Source organism: Falco punctatus (genome assembly GCF_963210335.1).
Source record: "Falco punctatus genome assembly, chromosome: Z".
NCBI lineage: Eukaryota > Metazoa > Chordata > Aves > Falconiformes > Falconidae > Falco > Falco punctatus.
Genome location: NC_137586.1, coordinates 16,106,310 through 16,126,527, shown reverse-complemented (window position 1 = coordinate 16,126,527; position 20,218 = coordinate 16,106,310). Strand labels below are relative to the sequence as shown.

Genomic DNA, 20,218 nt, shown 5'->3' with positions numbered 1-20,218 from the left:
ACTGGCTGCTGTGGATGATAAAATAATTAAAAGGACTTGAATTGCATGCGTGAGTTTGCATGTTAGACTCTTGTAGCCAAGAAGTGGTGCTTGCCAATAAAGCTCCACACCCCTGAAATGGATGGCAAAGTCCAAGTTTCAAAGAGGAAACCAGTTACAGGCAAAACTTGTGCACCAGGTGGGTGTTGCTTTTCTTTATTTCCAGCTCTGGTGGCTGCCTGGTAGTCCTGCTGTGCAGCACTAGCTGCAGTGAGGTAGGGGTGGGTGGGTGTGATCCATTTACTGTGTACAATGTCTGCAAACAAAGTTCTGCATTATCATCTTAAGGCTCTATATTTGTTTTTGTAAGTTGTGTATCAAATACAAGAAAAAAAGATTTCTTTGCTAGTAGTTTTGCAAAGTCCTCCCCGGTTCTGAGTGTAAAGTACATTCTGTTGCTGTGAGGTTTGTTTGAAAGTACCCTGTGCAGCTTATTAATGTAACGTTGCATTACAGAACCTGGAAAAACCTGTTACAGTAGTGCTACCAAACATGAACTGACTTGCAATGTGTGACAGCTGCTCAGGATTCCTGTTTATTGTTTCTATAGCCCCTTTTGTTATGTTTACTTTTACTCTTTTACAACACTATCAGTGTGGAGTGTAAAATAACCCAGTTCTTTCAGCTTGGATGGGGGTGGGGGGTGGAGGGTAGAAGACTTCCCTGTTCTATCACGTTCTTGCAGCAAAAGAATCCTGGCAAAAAGGAGGAGCAGGAGATTAGTAGGTTTTTCTGAATAAGAATTTAAACCAGCCTCTATAAATAGCGAGACACAAACATAAGGAACTTGTGTAGCTGGTATCTGCAAATACTTGCTGAATAGGTATTTTGTTTTTCCCTCTGTCCTGCTGTAAAGGAATGATAACTCACTTATCCTTTCTCCAGAACTAGTAGACGTGCAGACTGTCACTGTTGAAGGTTATTACACTAAACTAATTTAGACAGTGTTGATGACAGTTACTATACATGCAATATATGAACATGAATAGAAGTGCCAAGGATCATGTGAGTAACAGACTTTGTGGTTCTATTTAAACAAAAATGACACCTTAGTTTTAAGTATTGTATAATTATACCTTGTAAGTACTGTGGTTTCAAATTGAGGTGCAGCAGTTACAGTGGTCAGAAAGTTTATAGTTTTCTATTTTTAGTAGTACCGAACTGAAGCAACCACTCAACAATTGACTTAACTGCTGGTATTTCAGTGGCTGTTTCTCAGTGCTGTCAAGGTTAGTAAGTAACTTACTGTGGTAACTTGAATTTTCCATTTTTGACCAAGTATAAAATATTCAGTGACTTCTACTAAGTTCTTCAAGGTTGCTTGTAATAATGATACGATAGTCTGACATGATAAAGAAACTTTTGTATTGTTTTTATGAAAGCAGGGCATTCTGCCTAAAAAATGAGATGTTACTGGACTAGCATGAGACAAACAAAATCCCCTGAGATTTTTTTTCCCATGATATCAACCTCCTTAACCAATTAAGTTTTGTTTTTTTTTTTTTTATTTTCTTAATTAGGTGAGCTCCTGTGTTCTGCTATGATACTCATTGTAACAAAAATATTTGTGGACTTTCTATTGCCTGCTGAAGAGGTCCTTCAAGGATAAAGAACCATTCTTGTCAAAGGGTTGTTGATTCTTCCTTATTATGTAGCTTCAGGTTGCTTTCATATTTTGATATCCCCTTTGATTTTAAGCTTAGGACTGTGAAGAGAATATGTTGCCAGGGTTAGTCAGCAAAGGGATTCCTCAACAGCTCCACAGGTTGTTTCCTCTAAAAATCTTGGCTCTATTGTTCTCTCATCTGCTTTACATTTCCATAACTATCTAGAAGATGACTTTCTGTTGGCTTTTTTGGTTGTTGTTTTCCAATTTAATTTTGCCTTTGGTATTTATATTTACTTTTGTTTGCCAAATCCCTGCTGATTTCTAAGATAATAGTTTTCACTAGACCTGTAAATACCTGTTTTTCTTTGTAATGACCTTCCTTTCACAGGAACCTTGTTAATAAGTTGAATATTGAAGTTCACATAGCTTACTAGTGTAACCATTGGTGATGCAGGTGGCAGCCCTTTTGCCTTTCCCTAGGTAAACACATTTCCTGTAAACACTTTGAGTTGATCTTAAAATCATTGAATGTATACCACAGGAGCTTGTACTTATCTTTATGTTCTCAGCTGGAATATATTTCTAGTTATCTAATGCCTTTAGGTCTGCTTTGTAAGTTTTATATCCTTCCTTTATTTGTTTTCCCTGTAGTACTCCATTCTTGCAGGAAGATGTAGATGCTATGCAATAATCTTTCAACTTTCTTTGGCTTTCCATCCCATATCAAGGGAATCAGGTTAATTCTACTTTATCCAAAGATGAGTTTCAAGTGGTCTTAAATGATTAAGATGAAAAATACTTCAGTATTTTAAGCACCAACCACTCATTTCAAAACTGGGGCCTATTAACATGTTGGAGGTAAGTTTAGGTGTTCTGTGTGTGTTACAGCTGCTGCAAAGTTTAATGAGCTTTCCCTTTTATTCTGGCTCCATATGTGATTTTCATGCCTCAATAACCGAATTTTCATGCCAAATTCAAATGGAACTGAAAAAAAGGTAAAACTTTTCTGCTGATGCCTAGCCCTGGAAGACTACAAGCTGTGCTGTTACTTTTTCACCTCACTAAGCCCCTGTCATTTGTAGCTTTTTACACCTGGAAATGCCCCACACTTAACTCTCTAGCCAAATACGGTGAATACCTGTGGGGGGGGAGGGGGGAACCCAAACCTGAAACCTTCCTGACACCAGCGGTGTCTCCACCATGCTTCACTGGCGTCTGCAAGGTTTGTCTGTTATGTGAACTGTAACAGCAGGAGGTCCCACCAGCTTTTAAAATGCAAAAAAGGGTAGCATGGCAGGGGCCACAGACCAGCGCTCTGAATAAAATTGAGTGTGCACAAATGCTTTGGAGACTGGCAGCATGCTCTTAAAACCGTAGCTTCCTCGTTGTAAATTATCCTGCTGTGTATTCATACCACAATGGCTACATACAGTGAGGCCAGCAGCTGCCCTGGAGACAGCCTGGAAGCAAGACGAGGAGCAGCAGGACTTGCAAGTGTGACCTTCTGTCATGTGCATGAGGGGAATTTCTCATTTCCTGCATGTAAACAGCTTATCACATTTTTCTGTGAATCCTTCTGTTCCATTGGGCATCGTTAGGGCATGCACTGATCATTTGGGGTATTTTTAGAAAGTGTAAGTAACAGCAGAGGCATGTTTTGAATTTTCCTTGTAGCAGCAGCAGCAGCAATGCCAGCAGTTCACATCACGTGGCTGCTTAAACAAGTATACATCTATTCCAGTAACATTTTCCCACCCAAACATGGCATCCAAGCACCCTGCAGGGAACATGTGCTTACCAGAGCGGGCTCACCCCGAGGGCTGCACACTGGAAACTTCCCCACTCAAAGCCCCCGTCCTTCCTGTAGCTCCCGTGCTGTTAGTCCTTGGTCACAAAGGACAGGATTGTAAGGATAGGACAGGATTGTGTTCAAGCCACCTTGACTTCACGGGGAGATGCCTGTCTGTGATGGTGCATCGGAGTTGTCCGTCTGTGGAAGCAGTGGAGCGTCAGGAGGAACGCAGGGACCCCCCGCCCTTTACAGCTGAAGTGACCGCAGCAGCGGCGGGTTTGCCCACGCCTGTTGCCCGTGGGCCTGAGGGCTCCTAAGAGCAAAAGGGCTGTCAGAGGGCTGGAGCACGGGCTGCTTCTGCCCCCCCGAGCCTCCGGGAGCGCGGGCGGCTCCCCCGGCCCGGCCCTGCCGCCGTGGGACAGCGCCCGGGCCGGTCTCCCTGCGCTCGGCAGCCGCGGGGCGGCTGGACAGCTCTCCCGCCGCCCGGCCTGGGCCGCCGCCCGGGGGGCGCCGCCGGTGGCGGGGAGCGGGCCGGCTCCCCTCAGTGGGCGGCCCCTCGTCCCTCCGGCGGCCCCGCCTCGGCCGCGACCGACGTCAGTGGCCGTCGGGGCCGAGCCCCTCGCCCGCCCCCCGCCCGCGCGCCCCGCCGTCCCGCCCGCTCCCGCTTCCCGCGCCCGGCGTTGGACAGCGGCAGCCACCGCCTCGGCCCGGCCCGCCGCCCCGCCGCCGCCCTCCTCGGGAGCCGCGCAGCGCGAAGATGGCGGCGTACAAATTCCTCCTGCCGCCGCTCAGCCTCCGGAGCCTCCGGATCCTCCGTCCCGCCGCGCGGGCGCGGGGCGCCGGGGCTCAGGTAGGGCGAGGGGCGGGGGCAGCCGGAGCGCCGGGCCGCCGCTCGCCCGCGCTGCCCCTGTAGCGGCCGGGCCCCGCCGGCGGGCCGCGCCCCCTCCGCGGCCCCCTGCCCGCCGGGCCTTCGCCGCCGCCGCCGCCCGCCCCTGCGGCGGTGACCTTGGCTGGGTACCGGCCGCGGAGGGGCCGCCGCCGCTGGGGGTGGACGCGTCCGGCGGGGGGGCGAGGCGCGCGGGGCCCGCAGCCCCGGGAGGGTGTTGTGGCCCCCGCGGCAAGCGATGGGCTTTGTCTTCTGCGAACGGGAGGGCTTCGGCCCGCCGGAGGCCCGCGGGCGCTGCGGAAGGCGGGCGGCGGGAGGAAGGCAGAGCGTGGCCCCGGGGTAGGCCCGGCCCCGGCGGCGGGTCGGGATGCCGTGAGCCTGGGGGACCGGCCTGGAGGTTTGGCTGTGGGGTGTAATGTGGTGGGCTGTTTTATTTCCCACGCGTTTGAAGTCGCAGCGCGGTTGCGGTGTGTTACGGTGTATTTCCATCTTGGTGTCACCGCGTCGGCCTGCCCGGGGGGGGGGCTGCAGGTGTCGCAGGGAGGGCCGGGGTAGTGAGCACAGCTCCCTGTAGGGCTGTCGGCAGACGTGTGTTGGCTGTGCAGCTGGCTCGCTTGCTTTGCTCTTCGTGGGGTGAAGCTTCTGCCAAACGTGGTTGATCCAGTGGGTTTCCAGCCCACGTGTAACCAGAGCTAACTTAATTTTTCATCTCTTCAGCCAGAATTGCTTCTGTGGCTTTTCTTGTTTTAGTTGAAACAGCTCATCTGCTCTCCTGTTCATGCCCACGTTTACTCTTTCTGGTGTCCTTATGGACAAATAATCATAGCTTTTTTAGTCTTTGTTATGTTAAGTTGCATTTTGCTCTTCTGTAAGATTTACTTCAATTTTGATGATTATCCTAGGAGCTAGCTGTCCTCCTGTTCCTTCTCTCTTAAGCCTGGGCTGCCAGCTCCTGAGGTCTTAGCTTGCTGCCCCGGTGTGCAGAGGAGTGTGGGTGATCCCTGGCACCTCTGCTCCCTGAAAGCCCATGGCTCGAAAGGCAGAGTGGGTGGGAAAGGGACTGAGAAGAATGTATTTGGTGTAGAAGGGCAGATACCCCCCATCAGAGGCATCCAACCTGGGAATGCGTGTGTATGTACCTGCTGCTCTGTTGTTCCCCACTGTTGCAGGTAGTCGGGGAGATTAAAGAAAAGGCACTGTGTGGTCTCTAAAATATTTATTTCCCTGTGTGTGGGTACAGGGACATGGCAGTGGCCTGGCTTCTCTCTGGCCCTGGCCCTCATGCCTGCTTGCCAGCCCTGTTGTACGAGGGCTCCCAAGCCTGCCAGCACTTTGTAGTCATTTTGTTGCTTGCCTACCAAGTGTGCCCAGAAGGGACACTCTTGGCAGTCTTACTATAATGATGAAAAAATGTTTCTGGAAGAAACGGTTGTGGTATAATTGAGCATGGGGAAGGGTCTTTTACCTGTTCTCACCTGGCACTCACTGTTCCTTATGATCCAGGTACTGATTTTTTTTTTTTCTTTTTTTTTGAGCCCATCAAAGCAGGGGAATATCATGTTCCCATTGGGAAGGAGATAAGTCTTCATTCAGAAAGTTTTTCTTAATATTCAGTATAAACTCTTGCAGCCTTAATTACATAAAGAAGGCAGTTTGTGTTATCTTGAGAGTGAGCTAAAAATTATTGCCCTGGTAGTAAAAGGCAATAAAGGCAAAAAAAAAAAAAAAAAAAAAAAGGCAACTTTTTTTAGGGAAGAATTAGGCTATTGTCTTTAAAACATGTGTAGATTAACTTATTTATTATTTATTTATTCATTCTTCTCCCTCTTTCCCAGTTTAAAATTTCTCACTTCTGTTACGAAATTAGAAATGGAAACACCATAGGTAGTATTTTGACTTCCAAATCCTGTCAATTTATGGAGACTGTGTCCATGTCATGACTTAAATGTCAGTTGCTCCTGGTGCATTGACAGTACTTGATTACTATTATTGCATGGTAGTATTAGTGGGAAATACTTCAAGAAGGGGAAAAAATAAACAAACAAAAAAAAGGTAACTGTGACCTAAGAATATAATAGATGAGTTATGATGGTTACTGTGTAATGACTTTGCACTGTGATATTTCATTTTGAGTGTGGGAACTGTATTGATTACCCTCTTGCCCTCCCTATTTCATCTGTTTGGTGGAGGCTCCCTGATTCTGGGCTGTTCTTCAACAACACGAAGGACTCTAAGACTGCGTTAGGAATCTGGGGGAATGTTCACTCCATTCAAGGGAGCCCGTCCTTACTGTACTGCCAGCATAGTGCTGTACTTCATGTTGTTCCTTGGCCTCCAGTCAAATTCTGTGGTGGTTTTGGCTCTCTGCTTCAGTAATTTCTGGTTATGTTTACTGTCTGGATACCTTTGAAGCTACAAGTAGCAGCCTTTGGGTTGCTCTAACTCATGCTGAGGAATTGCATTTCTGAATCTGTTCACAGTAAGTCACAATTTGTCAACAGTTTAGGATAGAATTCAGAAATTTAAAAACTGTTTGGATATTGTCAAATTGATGCAACTCATATAAAGCCTAGAGCCTTCTTAATACATATGAATGTCATAAAATATGGGTGATGTGGGGGATAGACAGACAACAGAGTCTTTGTTTTGGAGATTTGAACCATTCCCTCACCAGCAATGTTTAGTGTTTACATTAGCGATTATTTTTTTATATATATATTTCCCCCCTTATCTAGCCAGAGGGTTGGTCTTCATTATAAAGTTACTGTGTAATGCTTTTTATTCATTCATTTGTTTCTTTTAATGTTGTTCCAGATTTCTGGATGCTATTTTTCTACCAGCTCTCATCACAACAGCAAATTTTACACTGATCCTGTTGAAGCTGTAAAAGATATACCCAATGGGGCAACTATACTTGTTGGTGGTAAATATTTAAATTCTTTATGGATGCAATCACATTCTATTAATGAGATACTTCTTATCATTTTACTGTGTTGCTTTTAATATTAATTAGTGAATCCATATGCTTGTGTGGGTATATTAAATAAGTGATTTCCTACCCTGCTAATGAGGGGCAGACTCCTTCAGGGAGAAAATCCCGGTTTGTTTCTAGGGCAGGAAAAAAGCCTCAGAAAAATAATGAGTATTTTCTCCCCACTAGTGAAGTGTTAGACTTACTTGTGACAGTTTGAATGCAGAAAATCCACTTGGTCTTTTTCAAGTTAGCACTGATATTTCGGATGGTGAAGAAGTAAAATGTGATGGATTATTCTGATTGCAGCATTCTTTGTATTCTGTTACCTGCCTAGTCACTGGGTCTCTGTGACCTTGAACAAATCGCCTAATCTGTTTCTGGCTGTAGGAAGTGTAGGTAATACTTATCTATGTTACACTAAAGAGTTATAGTAGTGTTTCCAGAAGTTAAGAAGTTGTGTCATACTGGCTTTCACTGTGACTCAAGCTTTTGAATATTCAAGATGATTTTCACAATTTCATGTCATTGAATCTACTGAAAGAAAAGTTATGCCTCTATTTAGTATGTTGTGAGTGATTTTTGTAATGAAGAAGTAAGGAATGTAATGTAAAGCATGGGAAACCTCACTGGATATGTATAATGAGGTAAAATACCTTCTAGGAAGAATGATTGTATTTTTTATTTTTTTTTTGGTGGAACAAAATGTCTGAAGCTAAGTGGCTGGGAAGGAAACAGTAGTAGTTGTACAGTTAGAGCCTGGCCTGAGACTTAGCTGCCTTGAATGTGGCATGGTATTTCATCTTAGGCATACTGAGTTCTTGCATAATATGTAGGAGTGTGAGGCACCTCAGCCTCGGTGGAGATCTGGGTTACCGGGCTTCTAGTTACACATCTTCCCGAGAGCATTAAGATTCCCAGATTTTTATCATCTTATTATGGGCTAGGCTGTATGGGAGAACTTGCTTCTCCTGTTTGACATTGTTGTGAGCAGCAAGAAACTGAAAGTTAGTGTGGTAGAAGGAGGAATAAGGAGCACAGTGATTAGGACACCCATCAGTAGAGCCAAGGTCCTGGAGCTCTTCTCCAAAGGCCATTTGTGTGTGAACAGACCCCTGATGGCTAAGTGGCTTTCATTCAAACTGGGAAGCATCTAGTGACTGGGAGGTTCCAGTACTAGGGTACATCTCCTTCCAGAAGTGTTGGTTTATTTAGTCAGCTAAGGAGCTTGTTCTACTCAGAAAAGATTTTTGATTAAACATTGCATGTTCTCAGACTTCTGATTAATCTATGTTCTTTCAAACACTTGTTACATATTAAATTTTCTTTTATTTTATGTAGGTTTTGGATTGTGTGGGATTCCTGAAAACCTCATTGGGGGTTTACTGAAGACTGGGGTGAAGGAAATAACAGCAGTCAGTAATAATGCAGGGTAGGTATTTATATGTTAGTGGTTTAATAAGTATGGACTAAATACTCTGTTCATGTGAAAAGGCTGATATATATGAAAAAGTCTTACTTTTCATAGTAAGAGTTTTCATATTAACCACACAGCTTTGTTTGAAAGTCTAATTTTTGGAATAAGCCCAGAAAGTATGGTACTCTACATATACTCAGCTTTGTCCGGGAGTAGTTGTCACTGTTGTAAACAGTTGCAGTTATGCATATTTATATATATTTAACTGGTTGACTGTAACTGAAAATTCTGAGTTAGATGCTTTAAATGTAGTATCAGTGATTTTATTGCATGTGTGTGAAGTTTAAAATAGGGATTTTTATTTTTTTTTTTAACTGCAGTTTGGTGCTTTCTGACCATCTTGCTGTAATTCTGTTAGTTGGAAAAAAAACCCCAAACCCCAGATCACACAACAGTGGAGAATTTTTATGATGAAAGAATGGAGAGCCTTTTTAATGGGTCTTGAAATTTTTTATTTACTTTTTAAAGTGTTTACCCATTAAGAAATTCATGTGGGGTTGGCAGTGAGGATAATTCTTTCATTATTATAATTATTATAATTAGTATTATAATATTATATAATTTCTCAACTTCTCATTAGGGCTAATTTTTACACAAGCTATTAATTGCAGTAGACTCCACAATACCTAACGATCATCATATAGAGGAATAACCACAGCCATTTCTGTTGTGCATTGATAAAAATTGAATTGATAAAATAGAAGTGCATTGATAAAATAGAAATGACATTAAATAAAAATACTTACATGCAGGATATAATAACTTGTATTTGAAGGTAGCCTGGTCAATAAGACTGGTGTTCTGTTCCTTGTAGTGTTGTTGGATGACTAGCATCTACAAGTGGCCCTAACCTTGTGACTTATCCTATTAAATGTCACCTTCAGCAACATAATAATTCCAGTGTAATCTAGTTCATGTAGATTTAAAGAATATTGGAAGACTGATGTCTCCTTGTGGCATTTTACTTTAGCAAATCTTCTTTGATTAGGGAGCTTATTCTCAACTCTACTGTCATGTGAAAGAGGAGTCCTCTCATAGCTAGATGTACTGAGGTTATACAGCCCAGTTTTTAAGGAAGATAGCGTGAGCATTCTTTCCAGTTTGTTCTTTTTTGTTTGTTTGTGGGTTTTTTTTAGATAATGTTGCTTACTTTCAGCACATGATAGTATCTGTGTTAGCACATTTTCTGTGATTTTTTACTTTTGAATGCTGTATTTGTCGTGAAATAATAATGAGAATTTTGTATTGTTTTCACAGAACATCATTAACATTTACAATTATGAGCCCTTTCCATAGGTTGGAAGTCTCCCATCTGTCCTGCAGAAGCTCAACCTTTATCCAGTTTCAGAACGAGAGCTGTGCGGGGCAGAGGGGACAGTCACTAGCAGACTTTTCTTCTGTACCTACATTAGAATAAAAGAGACAGAAGTTTGTGTGAGTCAGGAAGGTTGATTGTGTATAAAGAACTTTGTTCTTCATACAAAATGAAAATAGATGTCAAACCTTGCTGCTTCAATTCCTTCAGCCTTGCCAAAGAAGTGAATTAAATGGGATTTACCTAATAATGCTTTGTGCTGTTTTCAGCTGCATCATTACAGCTCCCATATACTTTGTCCATATATTTGCTACCCAGTCTGTTTTGTTTTTAACCCGGCTGTATTTAGTGTAAGTTAAAACCAAAATGCTACTAAAAACACACAGGTTTCGTTTACATATGTATGTATATATATATGTATATATAAGGCTTCCGAGACTGAAGTTCACAGTATGTTGACCTTCATTTTTTTTCAGTGCTTCATGCTTGCCATTGCCCATTCATTGGATAACAGATATGATTTTTATTTGTATTTGACATACGCAGTCAAACGCAAGCTCCTTAGACTCTTGTGGGAAACAATTTCTGCTGGATAATAAAAAGGAGAGAGAAAAAGACAGAAATAATTTTGAATGGAGAGACCAATCACTTAGAGATCATTTACTTTCCTCATACTCTTATTTCTGAATGACACACATATATGTAGAGAGATTGTACAAATGTTCCTGGGAGGGAGGTGAGGGTTTGAATGTGAGGAAGAGTGAAGAGAGCAGCATTGTGGAACAGAATGGAGGAGATAACATTTTGTATTGTATTCTACATGTAGTTGGTGGTGTTACAGGTTAAGAGTTAATTTTGCTTGAAATATTGCCAACTTCCCTGAAAATTCTTTGGATATGAAACATTTGGTTTCTGGCAGGAAAGCAAAATTTAATTCTTTTTTATTGAAACTAATTTTCCATGAACATTCATGGAAGTCCAGTAAGCTTCTCACAGAACAGTGTGATGATTTGAAAATGCCCAAGGGCATCTAGGCTTTTCATAAAATCTGGTTTGCAAAATCCTGCTTTTGCTCTCATGTTGAACAGTATAATTACTTTGAAATGAAATTAATAATATAATCTCATATTTTGATTTTATTTATTGTATTACTATTACATGGAATGTAGCTGCTATAGTTTGGTAGGGTGTAAGGAGCTAGACTGAAGTACAGATGTTGTCATTAACAAACTCATTACAGTGATTGTTACCATTTAAGCATCTTCTAATACCATGCAAAAAGTATTGTGATACTATCAAGTATTGCAATACTAAGAAATGGATTTTAAAACTAAAGTAGCACAGCAATCCTATACCCTGCAGCAAAAAGGTGAATTGTTTCTGTAATCTTGACATGTCAGGTACTTTGTGGGTTGAGTAATTTGCCGCTTTCCAAGATGCCTCAGGATTCGGTGTGTTTTGCTTTGGTGCTGCTGCAGTGTTTGTGTTGCAATCAATGACCTGCTGTGTTTCATCTTCCTGACTGCAGCTGTTTTCTCCAGCTCTTCCAGCGAACAGGAGGTAATTGGTTGTGGTTAGGTTTTCTCATCCTGCAGTGGGTTAGCAGGCAACCTGTAAAATTGGTGCAGGGAAGGAGCCAAGTACTTAGGCAGCCAGCCTACTCGGGAGAACAGTGCAGCCACATGGATTAAGTCACATGTCTTTCAGTACACGTGAACCACAAAATGTGTTACAGAGCTATCTGTTTATAACTAAAATAGCAGCAGTGGAGACAGTGCTTCACTTATATCTAGGAGGAAGCAGTAATTAGGAAGTCCTGAAGCCCTCTTCCCAACTCTCTTTTAGCTGGCAAGAAGGTTCAGCAAAGCCTAGAAATGCTTGGCAGTGTCAAGAAACAGCTTTAAAGGAGTAGGATGTTCACAAGTTCACACAGCACTTTTCTGTTCTGCAGTGTAATACGGAGGAGATTCCTTCTGCAAATCCTTGTTCAAATCATGTAGTTGCTGGCAGGTTAAGTCCTTGTTTTGACCTTTGCAGGGCTTGCCAAGGACAGGTTGTACATTAGCGTCTGGGGTGCTCTTAGGCACCCTGGTTAGAAACATCATCCTGCTAAATTTACTGTCGCTGTGCATTATGCTACTGCACGTACTGTGTCCTAGCTAGTGAAACGGCACCTTTAAGAGTAGTTACTCTTTTGCCAAGCCAAACAAGGCAAAGTGTTTGAAAGGGAAGCAGTACAAATATCCAGTATCTCTGGTATTTGCATTACTTGCTGCAGGGGTAACTGGAGCTTGTGAACCAGGGAGATAAGTGAAAGATACCATGGTGGGAGGATGTGCTGCTAAAATACAACCTCTGACACCTTCCCTTGTAACTTATTTTTGTGTTGTTTGTATTTCAAATGCGTCCTTTAGACTATGTTATTATAAGCCCTTTATATTTAGAGGATTCTTTCTCATTAAGCTACTAAAATCCATTTTATTAAATTTTTGGTGCCTCATTGTTTATATTTGGTTTGTTCCATATACATCAGGAGGTCCTTATTTTAAACCTTGATTCAGTAAATTCTCAACATAGTTGTGATTAGTATACAGTATCTCTGCATGGCTGTTTTTTCATCTGCTTGTGACTTTGTGGTATCTTATTGCTTACTGATTTCAAATTACAGTAGACTTGGATGTTTCAGGTTAGCTTATGGTAAGACTTCCCTAACGCAGGCTGTCAGATATGGTTTCAAGATCTGTGTTGCAACAAAAACTATGTTGTTGTCAGCATAGCCAAATATTTAAAATGAAAGGTTAAGAAATGGGCACCAACTTACTATTTTTAATTAATTTTGGGTAATGAAATGGATAACTGATTTTGGCTATAATAACACCCGAGATCAACATTTTCATTCTATCTCTTGCCACCTCAATAGGCTGAATTTATGCTTGCTAAAAATGAAGTCCATTACTTGTGGTAGCTGTGCATGTGGTTTGACTTGTATCAAATAAGCTACTTCCGTCTGGGCTTTGTCTGCTTTTGAGACTTAAATATGCAGTTTTTTTGAATGCGATAGTCTTGAACAGTAGGGTTTCGCTTACAGTAAAAACTGAGCAGTGACAGTTAATACCTTAATTACTAATCACCTGAGTGATCATCTAAACAGAGATTGACAGCATACTGTCAGATTATCATAGATTCAGACCGACTGCTTAAAAGGCATTACCAGCTTTTTGAACTTTTAGTCTCTGTGCTCTTTTTGAAGTTCTTTGATGTTAGAATGTTACACTTTAGTAAGGAGAAAATAGCTTCGAGATAAACATTTGAACTGTTGGTCATGATACATGAGTGCACTGTTACTTAGTTCTGTTGAAAGTAATATCCTGGTTTTCCTAATGGGCTATTTGCAGTTGCCAAGTCTGCACGTAAGGTGCTACTCTATGGCATCAGATGCAAAGGTAAACTTACTGCACCCCATGTTTTAAAGCACAAAAGATATTCTTGTGTTCTTAACAACTAAATACTTTGAATTTAAGGCAGGATTGATAAATGTTATATACGATAAAGTTTAAGGTTATCTCATTTTTCAGTTATTGCTCTGAATTGTATCTTTCGGTTAAAACCAGAATGGGTCTGCCATTTTTGCCACAGACTCCCTGTTTTTCTTGCATATGTAACTCCTATGGCTTAATTCCGCCCTTATTACTTTCATATATACATATATGTTATGTGCTTTATATATTTATATTTCTTATATAAAAGCTACTGTCAGGTGGAAGTTGCATGCCAAATTTGCGGAAAAGTGAGAAGTTTATTCACATATTATAAGGTGCCAAGTGGTTTTAATGGCATGAATTTGACAATCCCTTGATTGAGAGCTAAAATGTAACTGAAGAAGTTCACAAGGGACTGGGAAGAAAGCATGTATTACACAGAGTTGTGATCAGGGTAATGCTCAGAATAGCTTACATTGTGTGTCGTTTTTGTATATGCATAAGGAATTGTTTAAACATCCCAAATGAAATGTACTTTCAGAAGTAAAATACAAGGTCACCAATGACTCATTTCTCTTGGGGGAGAGAGAAGAGCGGAATTAGGTAAAATCCCATGCGTGGCAAGCCGCCAAAATAATGAGGCAAGGTATATAAGACATTTTCAGTGTTAAGTTGATTAATTGAAGCAGTTTACTCATCTCCATTCTTAGTAAAAAAATCTTAGTAAAAAATCACATGCCTTATTACAGCTGTTAAATTGGTGACACTGTGTGAACTGCAAATCCCTGAAAATCTGACCAGATCATCTTGCTAATTTTAGTTGGAGGTTATTTGGGATTTTGGCAGGGCAAATTGTACTAAACTATGCACTACATGGAACTACTGAGAAATCAGGTGTAGTGATAACTTCGTGGTTGTAATTACAAAGAAAGACAAAATAAGTATAGAACTCTGCATGGTCGAGGAACTGTGTCAACTTGGTTTTAGAAAAGTGACAGTAAAAGCTAAACCTAGCTTTCAGCCAGGAGACTTTTGGAGTATGACACATTCATGATTTATCAGATGAAGTCTATACCGTATAACTTCACTGTGAAGGAAAAATATGGTAAATTATAAAAGTTCTGAATAGGATTGTTTTATTTGTTCTAAAACCCCCACAATATGCCATTTCATAGCAAATAGGAATGTGGAAAGAGGAGACCTTGCTACTGATGTAACCATGCAATGTACAGCACTTGTCCTTTTCAAAAACTATCTGCCTTTGCAACTTTTTGATGGGCTTGGCCTATATGATTGCACCTTCATTCTTACAGGAGTGGAGCATTGTTTCTGGAGGAGAATGACAGCGATAGAATACTGCCATTTTGCTGTGAGGCTGAAGTTTTTTGAGATGAAGTTATTGGAGCAGGGAGGACAGGGTTGCCCAAGAAGGCTTTAGCAGCAGAGGGAGAAGAGTGCAGTGCAAACACTGCAGAGAAGGAGCAGAGGCAGTTTAAGGCTCAGTCATGCCAACCTGCACGTAGGGCTTTGTGATTCCTGGCAGCTGTGGGCTTCCTTGTATTCTTTCTTTCTCCTCTCAAAGTGGAAGAAGTCTCAGGCTGCTGAGCTCGGGGAGACTCAGTGCAGTTTCTTTCGTCCTTTGCCGTGGGGTGAAAAGGTGGTGAGACAGCACCTTTCTGTGATTTCTGGGGGCTGTGACCCACTGCCCTGTTTTCTGTCCTACCTCTTCCTTCTCCTGACCAGGACTGCCTTAACATATGTGAGCACCCTATACTTTTCCTCCTTTTTTCTCAGTCACCTTCCCTCATAGAGCTTCTGTCTCTTTTCTGCTTTCCATTAAGCAGTTACCATTAGGACAGATAAGAAAATACCCTAGGAAAAAGGAAAGAGAAAAGGTGGCCAAAGACAGTGTCTCAAGCATTAATAGGTCAAATAAACATTATACCTCTGTCTTATTTGCCTTCCTATGAGCTGAATCTGTTTTTCTCTTCATCGGTTGACTCCCATTCCTCATCTTGCCCTCATTCCATGTATCCTGCTGGAAGTGGAGGACAGAAAAGGAGGAAAGACAGAATTTCATCTGAGCTCGCTCCTTAGTAATCTTCCAGTGTAACACATGGGGGATTATTGTGGGACATAGTCTCACTGTTAAGAGCCAGCTAGAAGACTGGGGAAGATGAGTCATCAAGAACTGTTATATGGGTGATTATCCATATTTATTTTACCCTTGTTTGTGCCTGCACTTTTGTTTGGTGTCTTCTGGCAAACACCATCTATTAGGCATCTACTTATTTTCTGCACAAAGGCTATAAAGGATCATTTTTTGGTGCTGCTAGAATTATACTCTATGATTATGTTTGCGGACTTATGAATGTACATCACTAAGGACTCAGATGGTGTCTTCAGCCACATACCTTCTTTCATGTTGGTAAATTTTCATGCCATAGTCAGGCATCCTTGTGACCCCAGAAGCTTAAGGCTGTGTTACTAAGACATGCCAAAAAGGTAGTGATTGATGCATTCCTTTTAGTTGGGGAGCATATCTGGACATCCCTACAAAGTGTGGGCCTATCAGGAGACATAACTACATGTAACTTGGGGCAGGTCCTTTTGGGGACTGAAAAGTTGATGAGATGAAGCCTCTTTTAAGTGGAGAAAGATAGAGGAAATTGTTTCCCTCTCCACTCCTAACCTCTTGCCAGGAAGACTTCTAGCTCTGGAACAGGTCCATCTGTTACAAGTTTCATGTGTAGTTGTGCAACACTCAGACCTGCTGAATGCCTAGGGAGACTGCTCATGTATCTGCAGAAACTGGCAAGTGTCTTTACAAGACACATTATCTAGCAGTAGCACCAACTATAAATGTGCTTCTTTGCAGCAACAGCAAGTTGCAGAAGACTCTGCCTTCTGCTTGAGGTGGAGCCTTACTCCAGAGTTCTTACTACATGCTTTTCTTTCTCAGTCCATAGCCTTCAGGGGTGATGTAGTTAGCCTCCCATCCTTCCAATCCCCAAATTACAAGGGGAGAAAGATTGGCTAGGACGTCATGTTAGCTCTTCTTTGGCCAATGTGTTTTAATTCTCCAAAACTCAAATATTAATCTTAATCTTTCATAACCAGTGACTTCTGGTCTTGGTGGGATGTCCCAGAAATATGCAGTGCAGGTCCTGGAGAATCTTTGAACAACAAGTATAGAGGAAGACTTCTTTTTAAGAGATATGGAATGAATCTCTCATGCTAGTCAACACAGCTCACCATCAGCTTCCAGTGTTCCCAGTAAGGGCAGCCAGTCTATCCTGACCACCCTCGCTTTTCTTAAATACCTATAAACATCTTGACAAAGGCAGAGATAGAGCAGAGTGTAATTATCTCCTTTTACTCAAAAAACTCTCAAAAGCCATATTATGTGTCTTGCCAGAGTAGTGTGACGTTCCAAGTCTCCTTTTTTTCTGCATAAGAATGCAAATTTCTGTTCCTTACTTCATCAGGCTGTGCAGGGCTTGTTGGTGTTTGAAGCTTTTATCAGCTTGGAGACTTCGGTAATCTCTTCATCCCTGTGTGCTGTAGAATGTTTTGCTTGAGCCACCAAAGAGGAAGCTCCTAGAGCTGCAAATTACCGTTTATCTGGAGCACAACATCAACCTGTTGCCTTTGACTACTTCCAGTATACTTGAGATATGTTGGCTAGATCTGCCTGGGAGTCATCTTTGGCTGATATTATTTTTTTTTAATTAAAAAGGGCAGACACAAACTTTTCACAGAAAGGTTTTGTAAGTCTGAGAGGGACAAAACAACAGGAAGGAATGTATTGCTAAACAAGCAGACCTCCTTAATTTTTCTTGTCTGCATCAGTAGAATGGGGAATTTGGGTAATCTATGTTCTTGAGGAGTACCAAGTTAGATCTCTTTTCCTGTATCTGTTAATTCAGATTTCATGCTAATACAGAATGATGAAACTTGTAGAAGTCTTTTAACAATTTTGAGGGCAAAAGAACGAATTCTGTGTCTAGCACTAAGGTGTACTTTCACTCTTCTGACAACACACATAACAACTACATCGACTTCCACCACACCTTTTTCTTTCCTATCTAGGACAACACATTTTTATTGCACTTACCTTGTTTAAATCTTTTAAGGATGGAATCCAGCTTTTAAAATAGATATACAAGATATATTCTTTCCATGAACCCAGTAAAGTATCTTTTTGTCGTTGCTATATGATAGGAAGGGCATTGCCCACAAGACAGATATTTTAGGGGTAACATTTTCAGCATAAACATAATTTAAGCTGAAAAGTTCAAGGAAACTTTTGCACTAAAACAACACAACCAAGAAAGCTACAAAATTGGAAAGGGAGAACAAATAACTAACAATAACCATGAAGAATGTTATATTGAAAGTAATTTCCCTAAACCTGCAAAGGGTAGGGAGAACAGGAGTGAAAGCAGCATTTTCACAGCTGTGTGAAATGCTGCTTAGGACATTCAAATATAAGAAAAAAACATAGGAAATGTAAAATAGGCTGAAGTGCTCAAAATGAGTTTTTGGTGGGAGATGAAAACTGATGTGTGTGGATAGAAAAAGGGTTATTTTAGCTGGAAATCTGAATGCAGTTCAAACTGCCCCTGGTTGTTCTTGCACTACAAGGCACCATACAAGTTTTTTCAACTTCTGTACTTTTGGTACACAGTACTCTAGTTACAAACCCAGTAAACTGCCTTCAGATATTGGCTGGTCTGTTACATTTCCTTGCTACCATTTATAATGAGAGATTACAGTTCGATGGCTTTCTTGTGAGAGGGATTATCCTGCTTTGAGTAATCCTATACAGGAAATTCAGGCATATATATTTTTATTCATTTTTTAAAAATCCATTTCTTTGCCCACAAGACTCTTCTTTCTACTCTATTCCCATTTCTTTTAGTTTTACACTGCTGGATTTTTTTTCTGTGGGGAGTTAGGAATATGGGTTGTTTTCATGCAGCACTCATTTTCAAGGCTTTGGCACTGCAACACTAACATTGCATCAGTTAGATTTTTTTTTAATAGGTCAGAGTTGGAGAGTGGAGCAAGCTTTTATAATACACCAAGTTCTTTACAGCTAGAGAACATAGAACAAATTCAGAGAACCAGGTCAGAGAAGCTTGTTTCACTTCCTGTCATGCAGTTTGCAGAATGCCTGAGTATGCATAGAAGTGTGTATCTTCTTAGAATAGTCCTAACCTTAAAATAGTCCTCATTATGCATGCAGTTGAGAAGTATTTGTGACTGCACATCTGTCCTTGCAGCTGTTGTGAGTGTTGTGGTAGAAGGTAAAGAGCTGGTGCTGGTACTGCTCTGCTCAGCCCCTTTCCCTTCACATGCAGCACTGCAGCACATGCTCTGGGGTGTTGGTGCGGGCAGGCAAGAGGACAGGGGTACTGTTGTAAAAATGGGTTCATCATTACCACTTTTATATTTGAAAATTAATACTATATAATAGTAAAATTTTTGAATCTGGCATTTTGAAAGGATGCTACGAGGTCACAGCTGAGATGTCTGACATGGATCCTGAAGTCGTGGAGTACTAACACACATTAATTGAGGTTTAGTTGTAGCTCAGTGAATTCTTTCTTCTGATCTACACTGATTTATTGCGCAAAACAAATACCTCTCAGCTCACTCAGCATTGTATCTTGATTTTTAAGTTGGGGTGGTTTTTTTGCCTTTTTTGAGAAAGATAGGTTTTGAGATTTTTTTTTTTGTATGAGGAGTATAGATTTGTATTACAGTACTTATACAGGTCCCCTTTACATTATTTTTTTCCCGCATCACTGTATCTTATAAAGCCAGGATTAGGGGATATACTTACTGGTAATTTGGGTAAGGTATAAGGAGGGAGAATAGAGGGAAAGCAGTCTGATGCATTCCTTTCTCCATCTGGTCATTAGTGGAAAGATAGTTAATTTCTGACAGTACCTGGAGAAGGAAGCAACGTTGTAGTCATGGTGGTGTAAAAATACCAGAAGGGTGAGATTTGTATAAGAAGGAGATGTATTTCATTAAAGCAATTAATAGAATTTGAAACTACAAACAACCTTTTTGGAGCTCTTCTTCAGGGGTGGTGTTTTCAATAGGATGCATATATTGTAAGCACATGGGTATGTTAATTACAGCGTGCTGAATACTGGGTGTAATTTCTTAAAGTATTCTTTTACTATTTTTCAGTATTCCTTATCCTGAAGTCTCAAGCCATTGTGTAGATTAAGTCATACTGAATTGAGGTGACTAGTGGCAGATACACATCACTTTTTGTGAGGTGCTTCTGTATCATGGCATCTTTCCTGTACTGGGAGTGGAAGATCTGAGTTCTCCACTGATATGTTGCAGACACCAACATACATGTGGAGAAGCTTCGCGTACATGTACCAGTCTGCCAACATCCTCCATAATGTGTTGGAAATGAGAAAGAAACATGCCTTTGTAATAACATCTATATTTATTGCCATTTTTATTTTTTAGCCTTATGTTTTTTTCAAATTGAAATAGCTTTTTTTTTAACAGAGCCCTTTGGTCACAGGAACTCTTGAAATATGTTCTTATCAGTAGACAATACAGGGTGAAAAACATTGCAAAAATGCTAAAGACTAATAGACAGTAATGTCTTTAGG

General features: G+C 41.2%; 1 protein-coding gene across 1 annotated transcript in view; it reads left to right on the top strand.

Moving 5' to 3' along the window:
- Positions 1-3,449: 3,449 nt before the first annotated feature.
- OXCT1 (3-oxoacid CoA-transferase 1) overlaps positions 3,450-20,218 on the top strand; it is an 86,681-nt gene continuing 69,912 nt past the window's right edge. The window contains exons 1-3 of the mRNA XM_080372194.1: positions 3,450-4,290; positions 7,141-7,249; positions 8,639-8,729. Coding sequence (XP_080228320.1) covers positions 4,198-4,290; positions 7,141-7,249; positions 8,639-8,729 — 293 coding nt within the window. The 5' untranslated portion in view covers positions 3,450-4,197. The remainder of the gene's footprint in view (positions 4,291-7,140; positions 7,250-8,638; positions 8,730-20,218) is intronic.